The 17,149-nt window shown below is 41.2% G+C and overlaps 1 protein-coding gene and 1 non-coding gene across 10 annotated transcripts in view; one reads left to right on the top strand and one right to left on the bottom strand.

Annotated features, from left to right (window-relative positions):
- Nucleotides 1-17,149, top strand: part of MITF (melanocyte inducing transcription factor) — a 216,539-nt gene that overhangs the window by 124,360 nt on the left and 75,030 nt on the right. For 2 of the 9 annotated variants that reach the window (XM_036430557.2, XM_036430556.2), the window contains exon 2: nt 1,633-1,716. The exons of the other annotated variants lie outside the window; for them this stretch is intronic. In XM_036430557.2, coding sequence (XP_036286450.1) covers nt 1,661-1,716 — 56 coding nt within the window. In that variant the 5' untranslated portion in view covers nt 1,633-1,660. The remainder of the gene's footprint in view (nt 1-1,632; nt 1,717-17,149) is intronic. 9 annotated transcript variants of the gene reach the window in all.
- Nucleotides 11,298-11,399, bottom strand: LOC118715843. Its single transcript, XR_004986986.1, has one exon. It is a non-coding gene; the product is annotated as a U6 spliceosomal RNA (small nuclear RNA).

The following is a 17,149-nucleotide window of genomic DNA, read 5'->3' as shown; positions in this document are numbered from 1 at the left end:
GCCTCCCACCAGGACCTGCAGTTGCCAGTCTGCCCCTTTTCCCTTTGGTTTTGCATACAGCAGTCAGAGGGGCCTTTCTAACACTCCGATCTGAGCCCATGGCTCCCCTGTTTACAACCTGGCATTGTACCCGCTCATCTTGGATCAGAACCAATGCCCCTTTTTTGGCCACCAGGTCCTACAAGCGTGGGCAGGCACAGCTTTGATGTCATGGGTGCCCGCCTTCTCCGTGCTCTGTGCCTGTCAGACACATGGGTCTTCCTTCTATTGTAGCTTCTCACCTCAGGGCTTCTGCCATGCTGTTACCCCTTCTCAGGCACTCCTCCACACGGAACTCAGCCCAGGGCCTGCTAAGGGAAGCCTTTCCTGACCCCTGCCTCAGAGGCTTGTCCAGCTCCCTGGAGTGATCATCACATGTCATTACATATGTGTGTGATTATTTATATGTGTCCCACTGCACTGTGAATCCCAAGAATTTATACAGTGCCTGACGTAGTCGGCGATCCAGAAGTATATATTAAACAATGAATGAATGAATGAATGAATGAATGAATGAATAAAAAAATTAACAGAATAAAAAGAGCTGGAAATAGCTTGTTTGAGACTTCTGGCTGGATGCTTCCTATTATTAAAGGGAAGTTTAGGAAGATAATTTCATTACAGTATGGAATTTGAGATTGATTATAACTTATAGAGACTGCGTTGTTTTCCAGCCAGTTACTTTGGACAAACTCGTAGTCAGAGAGGTAAGGGAACCTTCCTAGGGTCACAGCTAGTCACTGCCAGATGTCTTTGTTCTGACCTTGGAGTTGTGTGTGGGGAGAAAGACCCTATTTTCATCCCTGCTGGCATCTCTGCTGTGCGAGCCCACAGGAACAGCATCAACATTTGATAACATTGCAGTTTTCATGTTGGCATTTAGTGGCTCTTAAGAACATGTGCCTCTGTGTGTTTTTTCTTATAATCAAGTGTGTTTAGAATTTGATTGCATAACAGTCTAAAAATGCACCGATTCATGGCTAAAGATGTGCGTGTCCTGAAAGGTGGTGCCCACGGTGCGAAGCAGCTTGCCTCTGACTCCCCCAAGACTGGGCAAGGCCACCTTCCTGGGGGCTTGGGGTGTGAGGGTAAGGACTGCTGGCAGTAGAGGAGCATGTGCCTTGAGCAAGCTCCGGTTCCAAAAGTGCCTACTCATGGGGCAGGGCAGCCAGTGGTGTGTGCTGAGTGGATGCTGAGATCCCTGGCCAAGAAGGGGCACAGCAGCCCCCGAGCTCTCCTAGATTCTGTGACTCTGTTCAGTGTTAAAAACCCTTTGCTATGTGAAGTCATCTCTCCTTTCTCTAAGAATGGCCAGCGCCGCAAGCCTCAGAGGTCCCTGCACTCTGGAGGGCTGAGTGGCCCACGCCGGTCTGGCCGCCCGGGTCCTTGCAGAGCCCTGTGCTGTGCGAGGCAGCACTTTCGTCCTGCAGGTACAGTAGGTACTGGATTAAACAGGTCTGCTGTCACAGACAGACACCGGGCACCTTTTAGCAGGAGCTGTGTTTGGATTGGAGTTTCCAGGGCCTTATCAGGAGCCACCCCTAGTGACACAGCCAGTGCCAGGACTGACTTTGACTTTCACTCTTCGCCAAGGGCTTGCAGAACACCTTAAAGGAAAAAGATGGAGGCGCTGAGAGTTCAGATGTTCATGCCCTGTGCCTTTGAGAGCTTGCATCTGTAAGTGAAGTCTTATTCTGGAAATAATCCAGGGACCACTTAGCAGGAGTTATTTTTGTTTTAAGGGGAAGGCCAGAGAAAGGGAAGGTTTTATTGGGAGTAAAACACTGGAACTGTTTCCTGTGGCTTTATTCAGCTTGCACTGTGCCTCTAGGCGGGCATGACGAGGAGAACAGCAAAATTGGGGGGAATTGGAATGTTAGCCTCTTTGCCTTTATGTTTAAATCGAATGTTGGTGTTAAGTTAATAATGCTAAAAATGACTGCTTGAACAAAACCTCAGAACAGGGCTTGGTGTATAATTACAAGGTAGACTGTAGTCCAGCTTCGTTAGGAATTGGAAAGGATTTTCTCAGGAAGAAGAGTGTGCTTACTAGTTACATTTGCTAGAACTGTCCCCTGCAGACACTTGGTTTTTTGCTTCTTTTTCACTCCTGACTGGAATGGTAACAGTTTATTAATGGTAACAGCATTAATAAACATCTTTGCATTTCTTCATATTGATTGTTTTCTTTGTGAGGGAAAACAAAACATCCAAACATCAGAATCATCTGCCGGACATATACATGTAGAACGAATTCTGAAATAGTCAGTTTCAAAAAAAGTACTAAAATGGAGAAATACTAAATGGATGATACCTCTCCCCACCTTTTTTTTTAACATTTACTTTCAATGTTAGGTGGTAAGATTTGCAAATAATACTAGGAGCTGTATTCATAGGTGAATAGGCATTCAGGCAAATCAACTTATGCAAAAGCCACCTCTGGGCTTAATAATTATTTACTGAGCATTCCCTGGTCATGAGAGAGGCTCTGTTTAAGTCAGGAGAGCATTGTGTTCAGCAGCTTGTGAAGGTGTTCAAAGACGGCAGGAATAATGGAAAAATACTAGATGTAGCTGAACGATTTTGAGAATTTGATTCTTGAAAGAAAATTCCCATAAATTTAAGTGTGGCTAGAGTTCATGTTCAGTAGGTATATCTTAAAAGGTCTTATAGAAGCTACTAACATTATTTCAAATTTCTTGTGCTATTTTTGCTGCATGGAGTTTACTTTTATGGATTTTTTTCCCCCTGCTGCATGTCATTAAAACAGTTTAATCACTTATCTCTTTAAAATGATAGGTAATTTCTATGAACAAAGTATACACGTATATACTTATGTCTTTTAAATGGTATTATGCTAGAAATGTTTAAATTTCTACTTTGTAATGCAGATAATAGTGAGATGATAATCACCCCTTATGATTCATACTCCATAAGAATGTCCTTTATGACTTAATAATTTTTAAGATATTAATTTTAAATTGCTGGATGTTGTGAATGGCTAAACGTGTCATTCTGATGCAGCATAAGAGCAGTCGTGCTGTAACCCTTGAGTGCCAAGTTCATCTTGATTTCAACTACTTTTGCTTAATTACTTTGAAGTTTCCTTCCGGTGAACAGAAATACTTGCGTGGGAGCATGCTTCCCTGCGGACTCGCAGAATGCCATTCTTAGCGCTTCTGTTGCCAGCCTGTCCAGGGAGCTGTTGCCCATTAACTTCTTTGTGCCTGTCATTTCAGGGAGGGCAGGGCGGGCACTGTGAGTTAATTGTTTCTTTGTATTTTCCTCCAGGAGAGAAAGGCACAGCTTAGCAACAGTCTAAGAGTTTGGGCTTCCTCGAAAATCACTTTAGTTTTCACTAGTTGTGAGATGCTGAGATGTTCAGGGGGTGCAAGTGCAGGAATTAAAACGCATGGCGAAGAAATCCTAGCCAAGCTTTTACTGGCTGTCTGTATGGGGTGTTGACCACAGCTCATTAACACATTTGAATCTCATATCCGCTGGATGACAGGTACTTTTTCCTGCCTGTTTTGCAAATGAGAACATGGAGGTGTGGGCAGGTGAAGTCACAGAACTGAAGGGGGAGAGCCAGGATGTCAGCCTGGGTGTGGGGCTCCAGTGCCTGTGCTGCTTCCTGTCTGTCCTTTGGGTTTTCATTCAAGATCCTGAATGAGGTGACATTTCTTCCTCTGCCTTTTTTTTTTTTTTTTTTTTAATATATTTTATTGATTTTTCACAGAGAGGAAGGAGAAGGATAGAGAGCCAGAAACATTGATGAGAGAGATACATTGACCAGCAGCCTCCTGCACACCCACCATGGGGATGTGCCTGCAACCAGTGCACATTCCCTTGACCGGAATCGAACCTGGGACCCGTCAGTCCACAGACCAATGCTCTATCTATCCACTGAGCCAAACCGGTTTCGGCTTCCTCTGCCTTTTTATGGATGGGTTTCTCCCAGCCCAGATTCTGAATTAACCAAATGTTCAGTTATTGAGGGGCCAGGAAGAGTCCGATGTTACAGAATTGTCTATCAAGTGTATTTATTATGTCGAATCAGCTATTGATTATAAGGCAGCTGTTTGAGAGAGGAGGAAACTCTATTAAATCTATACATTGATTATAAGATCTGTTTTATTTGGAAAGTCTAAAATGCAAAGGGAAAGTTTGTCTTAGAATTAAGAAAATATGGTCTCTAGTACTCAGATCTCCTTGGAAAAAACGTTTCTCTGTCACTGGATGATTTAAGCAAATTGTTTGAGTTAAGGTCTTCCAATACCAAGATTCTAGTATTATCTGACTTTATGAGGTGGGATATTTGTTAGAGTACATACACCAAATTTACCCATCGAACATGTATTTATGTCAGCCTATTATGTGCCAGATATTGTAGGTGCTGAGAATAGAAATGTGATTCCTGTCTTCATGAATAACCAGGTATATTCCAGCTCCATCACTAAGTTTAGGGGCCTCATCCTCATGGTCCAACATGGCTGCTGGGGCTTCTGCCATTACAGTCAAATTCCAGGGAATGTGATGGCAGAAGTTTCAAAGAATGGTATATCTCTCTTTCTTTTTAATTCTTTATTATTGAAAGTATTACATATGTCTCCTTCCCCTCTCCCCCCATTGACTTCTCTCTATCTGCCTCCATCCCTAGCCCATGCCTTTATTTCCCTACTGTCTGTGTCCATGGGTTATGCTCATATGCATGCATACAAGTCCTTTGGTTGAACTCTTGCCACGCTCCCCTTCCCTTGACTTCCCTCTGAGGTTTGACGGTCTGCTCGATGCTTCTGTGTCTCTATCTATTTTTGTTCATCAGTTTATGTTGTTCATTATATTCCACAAATGAGTGAGATCATGTGATATTTATCTTTCTCCGACTGGTTTATTTCACTTTGCATAATGCTCTCCAGGCCTATCCATGTTGTTGTGAATGGTAAGAGTTCTTTTTTTTCCACAGCAGCATAGTATTCCATTGTGTGGATGTACCACAGTTTTCTAATCCACTCATCTGCTGATGGGCACTTAGGCTATTTCCAAATCTTAGCTATGGTGAATTGTGCCGCTATGAACATAGGGATACGTATGTATTTTTCTGATTGGTGTTTCTGGTTTCTTGGGATATATTCCCAGAAGTGGGATCACTGGGTCAAATGGCAGTTCCATTTTTAACTTTTTGAGAAACTCCATACTGTTTTCCACAGTGGCTGCACCAGTCTGCATTCCTACCAGCAGTGCACGAGGGTTCCTTTTTCTCCGCATCCTCACCAACACTTGTTTGTTGATTATAGCCATTCTGACAGGAGGGAGGTGGCACCTCATTGTTGTTTTGATTTGCATCTCTTGGATGATTAGTGACTTTGAGTATGTTTTCATATGTCTCTTGAGTATGTCCACTTTCGAAAAGTGTCTATTTAGGTCCTTTGCCCATTGTTTGATTGGATTGTTTATCTTCTTTTTGTTAAGTTGTATGAGTTACCTATAAATTTTGGAGTTAAACCCTTATCAGAGATAACATTGGCAAATATGTTCTCCCATGCAGTGGGTTCTCTTGTTGTTTGTTTATGGTTTCTTTTGCAGTGTAGAAGCTTTTTATTTTGATGTAATCCAATTTGTTTATTTTTTTCTTTCGTTTCCGTTGTCTTAAGAGATGTGTTTGTAAAGATATTGCTATGAGATATGTCTGATATTTTGCTGCCCATGGATTCTTCTAAGATTTTTATAGCTTCCCATCTTACTTTTAAGTCTTTTTATGCATTTTGAGTTTATTTTTTGTATGGTGTAATTGGTGGTCTAGTTCATGTATCTGTCCAATTTTCCAAATACCATTTATTGAAGAGATTAAAAATATATATATATATTTTATTGATTTTTTACAGAGAGAAAGGGAGAGAGAGAGAGCTAGAAACGTTGATGAGAGAGAAACATCGACCAGCTGCCTCCTGCACACCCCCTACCGGGGATATGCCCACAACCAATGTACATGCCCTGGACCAGAATCAAACCTGGGACCCTTCAGTCCGCAGACCGACGCTCTACCACTGAGCCAAACCGGCTTCGGCTGAAGAGACTGTCTTGATGCCATTGTATGTTCTTGCCTCCTTCGTCCAATATTAATTGAGCATAATAGCTTGGGTCAATATCTGGGTTCTCTGTTCTGTTCCACTGGTCTATATGTCTGTTCCTGTGCCAGTACCAGGCAGTTTTGAGAATAGCTTTGTAATATAGCTTGATATCTGGTATTGTGAGCCCTACAACTTTGGTCTTCTTTCTCAGGATTGATGCAGCTATTCTGGGTCTTTTTTTATTCCATATACATTTTGGAGAGTTTGTTCTACATCTGTGAAATATGCTATTGGTATTTTAATTGGGACTTCATTGAACCTGCAGGTTGTTTTTGAGTAGTATGGACATTTTAATAATGTTGATTCTACCAATCCATGAACATAATATATTCTTCCACATGTTTATATCTTCCTTTATCTCTTTTTTCAACATTCTGTAGTTTTTCGAGTACAGTTTTTTACCCCCTTAGTTAAGTTTATTCCTAGGTATCTTATTTTTTTGTTGTTGCAGTGGTAAATGGGATTGTATTTTTAGTTTCTCTTTCTGTGAATTTGTTATTGGAGTAGATTTGGAGAAATCTAATGCCATAGATTTCTTGGTATTAATTTTGTATCCTGCCACTTTACTGGTATTTTCTAAAATGTCACAAAAGCCATTTGTGGTACACCAGAGCACATCAAATGGCCTAATCAGAAATGGATATTGGCCCTTGTAAATCAACATCCAGCATTCTGGCTTATCAAGTCTTCAAGGATAGTTTGATTCAGGTGCTCACTGTCATCTAAACACCAGCTCCTTTTTCAATCTTCCTTTTCTCAGTTCTCTGTCCCCTCTTTCATCTGGTTTGGCTTTTTCTTTTCCTAGATAGGTCCAGGAAATTTCAGATTTACCTTCTACATTCTATTACTTTCCCAAAATTGAGTTTAAAGAGAGTTGTTTTACCGTAGTGGTTCTAGTCAAGGGCATAGAGCTGACTCTTATTGGACCATCTTGTAGCATGAGCTTCAATGTGATTGGCCAGCCTGGGTGTGTCTCTATGTCTGGAATTAGTAGCACCATCCTAACCTCATGAACTGAAAGTGAGCAGGCTGATTCTTCAAAGTGAAATCAAAATATTTTGCCAAAGAAGAGGGACAGGATCCTGGGCACGCATCGATGACATGTGACCACAATAGGCCATCATTCCCATGTGTCAGGCTGCCTCCTCCACCTGATAGTGCCTCCCTCAACTGCTCCTGAGACCACAGTTTGTACTGTTGTCTCAATTTCCACACAGCATGCACACTTGGCCGGCATGAAGTAATTACTAAGTGATGGTAGGGTAAGGCTTCCGAGTCTTCTCTGACCTATTAGGATGTGGACCAGACAGGCCCACAGAGCATACTTGAGGCAATTGTTTGAGTAAGTCTAGAAGGGCTTTCTGTCTTTGAAGAGATCCTTGCAATTATTTTCAGATTGATGACTGATTTCAGTCATTAGATTGTCCAAGTTTGGGATAAAAAGTTCTCCCTTTTAAAATACTCTAGGTGAGCCTTGCTGTGCCAATTACACACACTCATAGGGGATGCATTTTTCAGAACCTTTTAAGACATGGCAGCTGGGTGTGAATGGAACAGAGTGTGGTCTAGTAGAAGGAGGGCTTGGTGTGAAGACAGAAAGCTTGAGTGTGGGCCACACCAACCCCATCTGCTTTAGAACCATGTGATGCTCTTGGACAGTTTCTTGAAGGGAGTAGAGTGTTAAGAGTATGTCACACCATAGTGGCATCTTGGAGATGGAGAGCAGTTTCATAAAGTGAGGAAATGGCATCCTCATATCCTTGATTGAAAATACTGAGATGCACCGTCTCCTTAGTTGGAGTGTATAGAAGTGAGAAACTCTTTGGGAGTGGTGAAAATAACCAAATTTAAAAAAAATATGATGATAATAATTGCTTGGAAGAACATTGTTCATATATTACTGAGGTTTGTTAAACATTTTTGGTCATCACTCCTAGTTGAAGAGTTTTTTTCAAGCAAACTCTCTTAATATATTTTTATTTATTTATTTTTTAAAATATATTTTATTGATTTTGTACAGAGAGGAAGGGAGAGAAATAGAGTTAGAAACATCGATGAGTGAGAGTCATCGATCAGCTGCCTCTTGCACACCCCCTACTGGGGATATGCCCGCAACCAAAGTACATGCCCTTGACCGGAATCGAACCCGGGACCCTTCAGTCCCCAAGCCGATGCTCTATCCTTTGAGCCGAACCGGTTTTGGCTATTTTTATTTTATTTTATAAATTGTGTACATGTGCCACTGGAATAGTATTATAGTATGCAGGATGTACAAAAACACAAAATAAAAATGGTGAAATATATACACATACACATATGTATATATGCATACACATCTATATAATAAAAGCCCAAGCGACCTTTCTGGTGAAATGACCAGAACGACCGGTCGCTATGATGCACACTGACCACCAGGGGCCAGACGCTCAACGCAGGAGCTGCCCCCTGGTGGTCAGTTTGCTCCCACAGGGGGAACACCACTCAGCCAGAAGCCGGGCTCATGGCTGGCAAGTACAGCAGCAGTGATGGGAGCCTCTCCCGCCTCTGCTGCAGGTGGGTGGTAAGGAATGAGCGGTCTCAGTCTGTTAGAGCCCAAACTGTGAGAGGGATGGCTGAGTGCCGGGGAGATTAGGCCTAAGCCAGCAGTGGACATCCCCCAAGGGGTGCCAGACTGTGAGAGGGCACAGGCCGGCTGAGGGACCTGCTACCCCCTCCCCACCCCTGTGCACAAATTTCATGCACCAGGCATCTAATATACGTATATATGCTAGAGGCCCAGACCTGCCGCACAGGTGGGACCCAGATTGACTCCTGCCATGCTGTGAGACCCAGAGTCAGTCCCTACACACCCGTGTGCACCTCACCAGCATGCATCCTCCTGGTGACCAGCCTTTGGTCATTCCATTGTGACGGCATCACGATCACAGAGTGTCTGTAAATTTTTCCTTCCTGTGCTCCAGCCTGTCATTTTTTTGTACCCTCTTTTAGGAGAATATTGATGTATTGGGAACATTATTAAGGTTCTCTTGATTTTGAGCTAATCAATTATTGAGATTACTCTTTTAAAGGTACCTGCGAAAGGTCCAAGTTAAGGAATATTGATCTTAAATAAACGAGCGCCTTCAATTTTTATCAACTGATAGGGCCTACATGTTGAACAAAGGAGATTTCAGATTTTAACTTATATATCATTGCTGGTCTTTTTAGTATGTTTTCCTCCTTCTGTACAGTGAAAGGCACACAGCCCCAGAGGCAGGAGTCCCATCCACTGTGGACACCATGATGTCCCTCACAGGCAGAGAGCCTGGCCTTTGAAAACATTCAGATATTGGTTGAAGGAAAGAAGAGGAGAGAAACAACACCTTGCAAGAACTTTTTATTTTTTCTGCACCAGGAACCTGTAGTATTGGTTGTTTGGGCTCGTAATATTACTGGGACGTGCTGGAATTTTGGCAGGTCTTCATTTTTTGGTTTGAGTTTTGACTAGTAAAACCCGAGGTTGGCAAAAATCCAGAAGATCTCAATTTTTGAAGCCGAACTGTGAAATCTGGTACTTTCACATTTCCATGGTTAGACTTGGCTATTTTAAGTACAAATGACAGTTTCTTACTTTCTTATTTCACTTTCAATATTTTCTTATTGGTACTTGCCTCCATGGTACATGGTGAAAAAGTCTTCCTTAAATTTGCAAAGTGATTGCCTTGGAAGGACTGGGAAGATGTGCAATCATTCCAAAGTGTTCGAGTGTCACCTAGAAAGACATATCCATTTTCCAGCGCGTACTTCAGTGGGTTTTGCACTTGAAGGCACTTTCAAAAGACTCCTGAGAATTTTTTCCAGCTGACAGAACAATCTGGTCAGGGCAGTTTCCGTAGATACAGCCTGCGATCCTTTTAGTTGTGATGAAGATTTCTGTTGTAACCATAAAGGTGCACAGGCATTTCAGGACTGGTGCTTTTGTCTGCCAGTCCTCCTATTCCACCTCATCTCACACATTGATTCAGTATTGTAAGGGCTCTTCAGAGCTGCCAGCCTTCTGCAGGTAGGCATGGAGTGCGAATTTTCTCAGATAAGGACGGAAGAACTCTGGTCTAAGAATCAAAGGTGTGGGTTCACGTGCAAGTTGCAACTAAAGGGCTGGGTGAACGTGGGTGTTTGTTAGTTTCCAAACATGGCTAGACATCAGAATCAACTGCAGAATATATTTTAAAAGATTTTTTTAATTGACTTTTAGAGAGAGAGGAAGGGAGTGGGAGAGAAAGAAACACTGATGTGAGAGGGAAACATTAATTGACTGCCTCATGTACACCCCTTACCAGGAATTGAGCCCAAAACTTGGGCATGTGCCCTGACCGGGAATTGAACCAGAAACAGTGCACAGAACATCCCCACTCAACCAAGCCATATTAGCCAGGGCAACTATAGAATTTTGGTAGACATATTGATTCCTGGGACTTACCTAAACTAAATCAATTTCTAAGGACAGAGACTGGGCATTTTGATCTTAGACAGGTGCTCAGCTGATGGAGTGACACCCAGCCTGTGCGTCTGGAAACCCAGTGGCTTCGTTCCTCCATGACATAGCTTCCTCACTTGTACTCTGGGAAGCTGATGTTCTGTGCCTTTCTGTGTCTCCACTGCGGACGTGAGCATCACGTTGTGCTTTCCTGTGCAGTCTCACACTGTGCCCTAGTGCAGGCCAGTGCTAGGCTGTGAGCTCTAGCAACTGAATGATTATCATGAATATTAATTTTTCCTGGAGAAAGATACTAGGACTTTATGACTCGTGATAATTGCAGGATAAATTATCTTCTCTCTTCACCTTTGAAACATGTTGTCAAGTTCTCTGATTTAAATATGGATGCCCAAACCCTAAAAGACAAATCTGAGATGGTCCAGACTTGCGTAGAGGCATGTAGGAAGTCGCTTCCGTGCATCAGGAATAAAGTAGAATGTTCAGTTTTGTATTCTCCTTGTTTTTTTTTTTTTTTTTTTTTTTAACTAAATTTTGAACTCTGTTCCCATTTATTGGACTATGTTTTAGTTATGTGCTTAGCTTTTTTTAAATTGGATTTATTGGGGTTTCATTGGTTTACAAGGCTATACAGGTTGCAAGTGAACAACTCAAAAAATGTGGGCTGCTTGACAAACTCGCATGACACCCTTGCAGGGCCATGCTCACCTTCTGTGTATTGTTCCAACTTTAGGGATGTGCTGCCGAAATGAGCATCGTCTGCTTAGCTTTTTACGTCTGTTACAAACTTTAATCATCATCACAGTGCTGACAGACAGAGGTATTAAACAAATACTCCATAAATAAGGAAAATTGAAGCTCAGAGATGGACTAACTTGGCCACAGTTACAAGTTAGTAAATGGCAGAGCTTGATTCGGTGTGAGGAAATGAAAAGAGGAAATGCAGGGGAAAGATTGTCGTTTCCTTCAGCCTACAGGACAAGTTCCAAATGACCTCGGTCTCCTACAGAGACCCCGGCGTGGAGGCCAGAGCCTGAACCTGGGCCTAGTGAAGGGCTCGGCAGCGCTGGCTGTAACCGGGAGGAGAAGGCGGCAGGTGGTGCTTAGGTGCTAGGTGGTGCGTTACATGGAGTTCCTGATATTCTGAAGTGGCCAGCGAAGGCAGTGGGATTAACTATTTGAATTTAGAGTGGGCCAAATAATGTGGAGCACAAGTCCTCAAGTATCTGTGGCTAATTGGTGTCCATATTCTAGCTACTGGGTCCAGCACTTTAACTTAGTAACAAGCTCATTTAATCAACATCATAGCTTTGGGAGGAACATTCTGGAGAGGTATGGAGAGGTGGGAGGGCTCCTTAAAAATCACTGCTTACCAGGGACTGAACTGGAATGCAAGCCCCATTGATGGCAGTCCCAGGTCACTGTGCAGGGAGGTGTGAATGGCTTCCGTGAGTCCTGTGTGAGCCAGTGCAGGCTTTGGCCTCTTGGCTCTCAAAGGGTGGTTTCTTCTGGTGAGGTTTCTTCTAGTTCCCACACAGAACTAGGTAACGGTCAGATAATCTAGATGATTGACTTAATTTTAAACTATATGTCCATGGCTTTAAACTTTCTGAGATTAGAGACCAGGTGGTCCCAGCACCTGGCAGAGAGGAAGCACTCCCTAACCGAGCGGTATCTCCCCACACACTGAATAATTAAAAGGCAGTGTTTATTGAAATACTTTTCATTTTTGAAAATTGAGCTGTTAGCTGTACCTTTTTAGGGACACCCTGAATTTATTGAATAAATGACCTTTAAATAATCTGATTAAAAGGAATCAGATTTGTGGAATTAAGATTATCTAAGGCAGGTTGAGTTTCTTTGGCCCTGGATGAGTTCAGTTAGCTTCTAGAATTAAATGCATTTGGACAGCTCTCCTTGCTTACTCATATCAGAGACTTCAGTATCAGGGTCTTATTTTACAATAGACAGTTTAAGAACTAAGATTTTTTTTTTAAAAAAAAGAGGAGCTAATAATTAAAAAGTACCGTATTTTTCGGACCGTAAGACGCACTTTTCCCCCCCCCAGAAGTGGGGGGGAAAAGTCCCTGCGTCTTATGGTCCAAATATAGCCTACACATATACTTTTAAAAAAAAGTTTTTTTACTTTCCCGGCTCTGTGTGGTCTCTGTGTGCTTGCCCGGCTCTAAAATGGTTCTAAATGCTGCTGTTTACTTTACAGGGTTGATTACATGTGTTTATGACTGTGATGTTGGGTTTTAATGCACATAAAATATTTTAGGACACTATTTGTTTCAGAATCTGTTTTTCTTCATTTCCCTTCTCTAAAAACTGGTGCGTCTTATGGTCCGGAGCGTCTTATGGTCCGAAAAATACGGTAATTTCTGTAAGGTTGTATTATAGAATTGTACAGAAACCTATATTATTTTATTAACCAATGTCACCCCAATAAATTCAATAAACATTAAAAAAGAAAAAGAAAAAATATGCTTATGGTCACTGGTAATGTTCTCACCTCAATTATGAGTTTAAAACATTTATGCTTATTTGTCCTGCTACCATTTAGAAGTGTGGATATCTTCATTTTTGTCTATAAAGTGCTCATTACAGATTCAATTTTTTGAAGAGAAAAGGATGTTTAAAAGGTTGAAAGTGAAGCTGAGAACCTGGAGTTATCTTAATGACATAGAAATATCCCACAAGGAATGTGTGCAATGAAGTAACTGCAATCTTCCTGTGCACTTTATTTTTGAACATTTGTTAATAATGTCAGCTAGTGAGCTCTGCTAGATTTTCTTAGTGGGGTTTCCTTTTATTTACATGGATCTACTGTCTCAATATGTTTTGTTTTCTGATTGGATAGTTCAGTAAATACTTTAAATGACATTGTTATTGACATTAAAGTCCAAAGCCTTAATGTGGTTGGTAGCTCATAATTTTAATTTAAGGAGTCTCCAGAATGCTTTACTGTTAATTGACAGGATTCCTCCCTCCCTCTTCCCCCCTCTCCCCATATCACAGCCAGTGGGCAGCTAATTAGTGCAATTATTCTGCAGCTGCATTTGCTGCTGCACAAAGGGTTGCTCATGTTCCTATCAAAAGGATCAGCCTCTCTGGAAATGTCCTAACCTGACAGGCTTTGATTGCTAAGACTATTTATTTATTCATTTTAAGTAATTCCCCACCCTGCCCTTTTTCCTTAGTTTGGGGAAGTACTAGTGCATTTTAGTTTTGCTGATCTTCTGCCAGTTGAACAGATTATTTTGAGTTATGGCTACTTTTATGATGTGGATGAGCACATGGTTTACTCATAAGCAGGGTATCAGCATTGTCCACTCGGTGTGCCTGGAGGAAACAGTGATGGAAGAGGGATGGGTTGCTCTGGGATTCTGAAGGCTCAGAGCACCCTGTGCTGGAGGCAGTCCCTGCGTTCCTATCGGGTTGTCAGTATCCTGTCTGTGATGGATCCAGTCCCCTTTTCTAGCCAAGTGGTGACTGACCACTCAGGTCACTTTTTCATTTTCTGAAATTAGCAGCATATAGTCTGCCATTGAGAAAAATCATTATGGCTTTATTTAGCTTAGTGAGGGAAAGACTGAGCAAGAAATTTTCCTGTAATTCCACTCTGATTCTGGCAACTTGGCAACTATGATCATCTCTAGGCATTCCCTGTAGTTATGTGTATTTGTGAGCATACACATGCTGTTCTTATTTTAAATTAAAATGTAAATACATTTTTGAATCCTACTTTTTAATGTACTCTTATTACAGGTATTTTCCACTTTGCTTTGTAGTCTCTATTTTAAAAAATGCTACATTACCAAATTCATATATCATTCATGTATTCTGATTTACTTTTTGAAAACCTATTTTATGCTTAAATCTCTTAAATGGTTTTATTCCCCACCACCACCACTTTGTTCAGGTGTAATTGTATGTACTGTATTTGAGGTATATATCTATATGTACGTATTGTGAAATGGTTACAATCAAGCTATAGAACACACCTGTCACCTCACATAGTTCCATTTTTTATTTTTGTAACAAGGAGAATCGTTCCCTACAGCCTCCACACTGTACCTCAGGTCTTCAGACCTTACTCAAAGTGTAGCAAAAACGTTGTGCCCTTTGACCAGCATTTCACTCCTAATTACTTAACCCTTCTCAACAAACTTAGGTACACAGAACCTTTAGCAACTTGAAGATAGCTTTTTAATGTCAGGTTTTCTACATTTTGAGTTAAATTTCCACGAATGAAATTTTGAGTCAAATTGTATGAACAATTTCACAGCTTTTAATAAGACCTCTAAGTTGTGCTCTTAAAAGACTGTAATGATACTTACCTGCAATGGTCCAGAGTGATGGTATCCTTATACTTCTTCATTGGTGCACTTTTAAAAAATTAGATCATACATAGAATACTATTTTGCATCTGGCTTTTCTAAGTTTATTATATTTTGTCCCCCAATATTTCCACTACTCACCTGACACCTTACATACATGGTTATTACAATATTATTGACTATTCCCTATGCTATAGTTTACATCTCCTATTGTGACTATTTTATAACTAACAATTTGTCCTTCTTAATCCCTTCAACTTTTTTTTTAATCTTTACTGGAGGATATGTTTTACATTTTTATTTGATTTTGAGAGAGAGAGAAAGGAAGAGGGTGTGAGAGAGAAACATTGACGTGAGAAACATAGATCAGTTGCCTCTTGTACATGACCTGATTAGGGATCAACTGGGGATCAAACCCTCACCCGGGGTATGTGCCCTAAGCCGGAATCGAACCCACAACCCGTCAGGGCATGGAACGTTGCTCCAACCAACTGAGACTCACCTGCCAGGGCAATCCCTTCTTTTTCAACCAGTCCCCCAAGCCCCTCCCCTCTGGCAACTATTTGTTCTCTGTGTGTATGTGTCTGTTTCTGTTTTGTTTGTTCATTTAGTTTGTTCTTTAGATTCCACATATAAGTGAAATCACATGGTATTTGTGTTTCTCTGAATGACTTATTGGTCCATCTGTGCTATTGCAAATGGTAAAGTATATGGTTGTCTAACTTCTATTCTCTACACCTGAAACTAATACAAAATAATATTGAATGTAAACTGTGATTGAAAAGTAAAACTTTAAGTTCTTTATAATAAAATAAAATATGTAACAAAATATATCTTAAAAGAACAAATAAAAGTAAGTTGATTATACTGTGTGGTTCTTATTCAGAACAATACATATATTTCTCTACCACTTTAATGGCAGCGTAGTATTATATGAACCTGCCACAGTAGGGAAACGGTTAAATAGGTAAACTGCCAGCTAGCCCTCTGTGATGGAGTTTTCTGGACGTGTGGGCGGGGCAAGCATAGACAGTTCTTCATCCGCACCCACCGGCAGAGTCTGGAAGAATTCCTGAGGGTGGTCGATGAATTAAAGGCTTTATTTTGTTTTTTTCTTAGAAGGTAAAGACAATACTGGGGATCATACTCTAACAAGCTGCTTCCCTTGAAGAGTGACACAGGAGTGAATCTTTTCTGGAATGTCACCTTTCTCCATTTCTGGATGCTAAGATTTTGCATTGTTTGTTCTGAACATAGCTTTTAGAAAAGCACATTGGAGAGGCGAAGAGCCTTTCAGACTTCAGCCCAGCCCAGTACACTTCCCTTTGGCATCACTGCGGGCTCTGCCTACCGTTTAGTGAGTGAGGAAAGCCCTCTGTATTCAGTGTAGCCCTTTAGGCAGCTTAAATCTAACCTCATTCCTGTTGTTAGTGTCTTTAGTAAAAGTGGACAAAGGGATAGGAGTCCTTTAAGTATGAAAAACAGTCCCATGTTGTAAGACTGCTGTAAACATTCCTCTGTTCCTACTGTATTTTAAGATCACTTACGTTTTTATGGACAATTAAGATGCAATAATAAAGTATGATGAATAAAAATGGAAATAAAAAACAGTTAAATGTTCTAGGTAACAGTGACTATTTATTGAGGCAATAATACATGGTATGGTGCTCATTGTACTAGGGGATTTATGTGAATTATTTTATTTTACCTGATTCTCACAAAACCCTTCTTAGCCAGGGCTTTAAAATATAATGATGCAATGGAAATTTAAAAAATACACCTCCCACGTTCATAAATGGATAGTTTGGCAACACCTGTTGTCATCCCTCTGTTCTGGAAGTGTTAGTAACTGCCAATGTCATAGAACTGGCAAGATAAGTGATTGAAAAACCTATTTAGGAAAATTAGGAAGTCATTTCTTCTTCACTGGTGACTGGTGTCTAAGCCTTAGAAATAGCTTTGGGAAGAGGCAGTCCCTGCCAGAAGGCAGCTTCCTGGGGAACTCAGAGGAAAGGGCATGCCCGGTATGTCAGAGGACACTCACAGAGAAAACCAGGCGGAGGAGCTGGGGGTCAAGCCAGCTTCTGCTCCCTTTCCCAGCAGCTAACTTCAGTGTGAATATTTCCCTCCAATTACTTCTTTCATTAATGATTTTTACTTTC

This window comes from Pipistrellus kuhlii, unplaced genomic scaffold, assembly GCF_014108245.1.
Source record: "Pipistrellus kuhlii isolate mPipKuh1 unplaced genomic scaffold, mPipKuh1.p scaffold_m20_p_11, whole genome shotgun sequence".
Lineage (NCBI taxonomy): Eukaryota > Metazoa > Chordata > Mammalia > Chiroptera > Vespertilionidae > Pipistrellus > Pipistrellus kuhlii.
This window is presented reverse-complemented; position numbering and strand designations above follow the sequence as displayed.